General features: G+C 40.7%; 1 protein-coding gene across 1 annotated transcript; it reads left to right on the forward strand.

Annotated features, from left to right (window-relative positions):
- Nucleotides 1-214: 214 nt before the first annotated feature.
- LOC129761682 (piggyBac transposable element-derived protein 4-like) lies at nucleotides 215-2,135 on the forward strand. The gene has a single exon (XM_055759415.1). The coding sequence runs from the start codon at nucleotides 540-542 to the stop codon at nucleotides 2,133-2,135; it is 1,596 nt and encodes a 531-aa protein (XP_055615390.1). The 5' UTR covers nucleotides 215-539.
- The last annotated feature ends 3,227 nt before the right edge of the window (nucleotides 2,136-5,362 follow it).

Below are 5,362 nucleotides of genomic sequence, written 5' to 3' on the forward strand. Positions count from 1 at the left end.
ATATTTTGTTCTAGTCATCATACCAAACGTAAAAGGTCCGTCATTAAATTTACTTGTAACGAAGAACAATCAATCACAATAAATGAATTGACTTTACACGGCATTTGTTCATTTTTTTCACTCACAGAGCAAATATATTGAACTCAATTGAATTTGGAAACTGTTTCATTCAATCAAGAATTTAACCCTTTCACGACCACGGGGACGCCGATGTCCCAAGCAAAAATCATGAATTAATTCAATATTTACGTAACCATTGTAAATTACTTTTTTATTTTAATATTTCGGAATGTACCTTTTTATTATTTTTTACTGGCAATACATAATATCTAACACCGTTTATTGTCTATGGTCACCGGAACGTCAGAGTTCTTTTGGCGCGAATGATCAGCTGTTTGGAATAAATAATTGATATTGTAGCAGTGCTTTTCAAGTTTTTACAGTGTCAAATTATCGTTACCTGGTAAGTAAATTGTTATTCTAAATATTCAGTAGTAATGTATTTGTGTTGTATTCTGTGATAAATCGTTATAGAGATTATGGGACACGGATGTCCCTGTCGGCGTAAAGGAATACTTTTTATACGGAATTTCATAACTTTTTGGCCTGGTGATTTATACCAAAATGCTATCATTTTCTTATTCATATTGTTGCAGAATATGTTTCGTAAGGGACGTGGAGTTTTTGAGCTTCGAGAAAATGAAATTCATCAAATTTTGATGGGTGACAATAGCGATGAGGAAGATGACTTAGTGCTTGATGAAGAAGACCAAAGACTTCTAACACAGGATGATGACCAAGGGGTATTTGATGTCGAGATTGAAGGAACGACGACTCTTCAACGGCAAGAATCACCTGAACCTTCAACATCTCGACAGGAAATCGTCACTGAAGCACATTCCAACCTTCAACCGGTTTTCAATTGGAATCCGAGAACATACCACCCAAATGTTTTTCCTGACGTGGAATATGAATTCGGAAAGGTGAAAATCTGTCAAGAAGTTGAAGCCGATACATTGACTCCTTTTGACATTTTCCGTTTAGTAACTAATTTCGACATTTTAGTTGAACGTATAGTATCCGAGTCAGTACAATACGCTCACCAAAATGGACGGGAGTTCACTATCAAAATCGATGAAATGAAAGCATTTCTTGGTGTGAATCTGGTTATGGGCTATCATATCTTGCCATCATTGAGAGATTACTGGTCTACAGAACCAGACATGGCGGTACCATTCATTTCAAATGTTATGCCAAGAACGCGATTCGAAGAAATACGCAGAAATCTACATTTCTGTAACAATGACGATGTAAGAGACATAAACAGCCCTAACTATGATCGAGCATACAAAATCCGGCCAGTTATGGATCACTTGAATACTTCATTTCAAAACGCTCTCAATAACACGAAAAAACAATCCATCGACGAGCATATGATCAAATTCAAGGGTCACAACGTAATGAAGCAATACATAAAAAATAAACCAGTAAGATGGGGTTTCAAATTATGGTGCAGATGTGATGCAGAAACGGGTTACTTATTTGAATTTGATTTATATACCGGTAAACGAACTTCAGGGACTGAGTATGGATTAGGTGAATCAGTAGTGCTGAAACTTACGACAAAGCTGGACGGCTTGGGATGTGAAATTTACATTGACAATTTCTTCAACTCACCTTTGTTGCAGTACAGACTGATTGACCAGAATATCAAGGCATGTGGGACTGTTCGAATTAACCGAAAACATCTTCCGAAAACTGCACCAGTGGATAAAAAAATGAAGCGTGGGGACATTTACACCACAAGTTTTCAAGGCATATCGTATGTGAAATGGATGGATAATAAAGCGGTACATTTCTTGACCAACTTTCTGTCACCTGTAGAAACTGATACCGTGAAACGGCGACAGGCTGGCTCAGCAGATAAAATTGACGTGAGATGTCCTAAAATTGTGTCACACTATAACAAAAATATGGGTGGAGTGGACCTAATGGACCAACTAAAAGTGTGCTATGAAATAGATCGGAGATCAAAAATAAAGTATTATCTTCGCCTATTCTTTGATCTGTTAGATATATCGATCAATAATGCACATACCGTCTACACTAAGCTTCATGAACAAAAAAAAAATTGAAGGATCTCTGTTGTCGACCTTGCAATTCAGACAAGTTGTTGCTCGGGGTTTGATAAATGGTTTTACCAACAGACAAAGAGGCCTTCCAACTGCAAGAAGTAGTGTAGTACGCAAAGCAGTGAAACGACAATTACCATCGCACCCAATGGAAAAGTCGAATGCCAGAAAGAGGTGCGTACATTGTGCCAAGTACAAAAAAGAAAACCGCACAAATAATACATGTATTTTGTGTAAAGTGCACCTTTGCTACACTAACAACAGGAATTGTTTCGCCGAGTACCACAAATAACTTGCCCTATTATATTTATATTATCTATAAATAAGTAAATAAAAGTATACTGAGTAACAAATGTACATTATTTATAACAAAACACTCTTACCAACAAGTAAACCAAAATTTAGATGTTTCAGTAGAAAGTAACCCTTAGCGACCATAGGGACATATTTGTCCCATAAATTTCCAAAAAAAATGTAAAAGTTTTTGGAATTCTTAGTATAAATTATGTTTTTAGGGTGCCTATTAATTCATTACATCTAGGTAAATTGATTTAATAATGTACCGTAACCTTATGGTCCTGAAAGGGTTAATCAATACAAACGAATGATTGCTAAGCTGAGGTAGTTCCACGTGAACTTTGCGGTTATATCATATATATAACCCACTAATTTTTATTCATACTTCGAGCCCAAGCCCGTATGCTCGCACCTTCCTCTTTACCCCGTCCATAAGGTTCTGTACAACGTCAGGTTGTAGTTTTTTTGAACAGAACTCCATTTTCTCTTGAAGTCCGCCTCCGATTTGACAACTTTTGGGTTCTTCCGGAGGGCCTGCTTCATAATCGCCCAATATTTCTCTATTGGGCAAAGCTCCGGCGCGTTGGGCGGGTTCATTTCCTTTGGCACGAAGGTGACCCCGTTGGCTTCGTACCACTCCAACACGTCCTTTGAATAGTGACACGAAACGAGATCCGGCCAGAAGATGGTCGGGCCCTCGTGCTGCTTCAATAGTGGTAGTAAGCGCTTCTGTAGGCACTCCTTAAGGTAAACCTGCCCGTTTACCGTGCCGGTCATCACGAAGGGGGCGCTCCGCTTTCCGCAAGAGCAGATCGCTTGCCACACCATGTACTTTTTGGCAAACTTGGATAGTTTCTGCTTGCGAATCTCCTCCGGAACGCTGAATTTGTCCTCTGCGGAGAAGAACAACAGGCCCGACAGCTGACGAAAGTCCGCTTTGACGTAGGTTTCGTCGTCCATTACCAGGCAATGCGGCTTCGTCAGCATTTCGGTGTACAGCTTCCGGGCTCGCGTCTTCCCCACCATGTTTTGCCTTTCGTCGCGGTTAGGAGCCTTCTGAACCTTGTATGTACGCAGGCCCTCCCGCTGCTTGGTCCGCTGGACGAATGAACTTGACAAATTCAGCTTATTGGCGACATCCCGGACCGAACTTCTCGGATCACGTCTAAACTGCTTAACTACGCGCTTGTGATCTTTTTCACTGACGGAGCATCCATTTTTGCCGTTCTTCACCTTCCGGTCGAAGGTTAGGTTATCGAAGTATCGTTTTAGTACTCTGCTGACCGTGGATTGGACGATTCCCAGCATCTTACCGATGTCTCGATGTGACATCTTCGAATTCTCGAAATCAGTGCACAGGATTAATTCACGACGCTCTTTTTCGTTCGACGACATTTTTCCAAATTTACGAAAAATTGACAGTGAAGCATGGCCAACGTGATCTATACACTCTTATCTGATTATAAGCGAAAGCTGAAGATATAATTCCTAAAAATTAAATTTCTACAGCGTTTTTTCCGTGATGCAATTTGATGTGACACACCCTTTACGTGGAGTCGGTTACTGCTTGGCACTCTGGTTCAGTTAATGTTAGATGCTACAGTATGTAATGAAAAGTTTATCCACTTCTGCTCTTTCTTAATTTACACATGTTCTGTTTTGACGTAGGACTACGTCTTTCATTTCTATACCGGGGTGTAAAATCAAAGTTTCGAAAACGAAAGCGTTACGCCGGAGACCAAGATTTTGAGCGTTAATAGCTCCTAAACAACTGAACGAAATGGTATGATAAACACTTCATTCGAAAGATAAAATGTCTACGCGTTATATACTTGTTACTTTCTGATCCAAAAACTTATTTCAATAGCCTTAAAATTGCTTTCAAAACAGGCTATTGAAATCACCAATCGGTATATAAGCGAGCGCCGCTCGTAAACCCACTCAGTCATCACACTCGTTATTTGACCGTCGTCGCGATAGCTAGTGTCATTCGGTGCAAATAACTCGAAACAACTGCCTTTCTCAAGGCAAATCAGTGCTTATTCAAAGTGTTAACTCGCAAAAAACATTTTATTCGCTCTGTGTGGTAACGACAAAACACGTCTGTGCAAGTTCGTACAAGCGCTTGGTGTGATTGTAGTGTTAGTTTTATTTCCCGGTAAATAAAAAGAGCAAATTTGCAGTGAGTGCTGGTGTCAGTTTGAGGATGGCATCTGGTCTGGCCTGGGACACAGGGCCGCCCCCTTTAGCTGAGGATGGTAGGCCCACAGCTCCGGTATGGTATGGTGGCATAGGAATCGGGCAGCTGTAAATTCTTTCGCTGTATGCTGCTGACGGGAAGACGAGGCTTAGCCCATTCATAGTGGGTAAATCAATGCATGATCTCGTTAAGGAGATAGAAAGCACATCAACAGAAGCGAACGGTTTAAAGTATGTGCTGCGTGTTCGTGATGCGGGACAGGTAGAAAAACTGCTCGCAATGGAGAAACTAGTCGACGGTACGGCGGTTATAGTGGAACGTCATCCCATTCTCAACAAACGACGCTGTGTCATTTCATGTCGTGAGATTATTGATGAGACAGAAGAAAATCTCATGAAATGGCTAGGCAAAGGGGAAGTGATTGCCGTTAGACGGATAACTCGCATGGAAAAGGAAGTCAAAATTAACACCCCTACTATTATCCTGACCATCAATGGTACATCAGTACCAGATTATATTAAAATCGGACCACTGCGCATCAGGACACGAATGTACATTCCGGATCCCATGCAATGCTATAAATGTTTTGCATACGGGCACACCAAATTGCGCTGCCAAAATGAACTGCCCAAGTGTCGCAATTGTTAAGAGGAACACAGCTTGGATAGTTTAACAAGTGGAACTTGTCCCAAATACGTGATGGAGAAGGAGATCGTCCGTCTTCGCTTCACCA

Source organism: Toxorhynchites rutilus, chromosome 1 (assembly GCF_029784135.1).
Source record: "Toxorhynchites rutilus septentrionalis strain SRP chromosome 1, ASM2978413v1, whole genome shotgun sequence".
Taxonomy (NCBI): domain Eukaryota; kingdom Metazoa; phylum Arthropoda; class Insecta; order Diptera; family Culicidae; genus Toxorhynchites; species Toxorhynchites rutilus.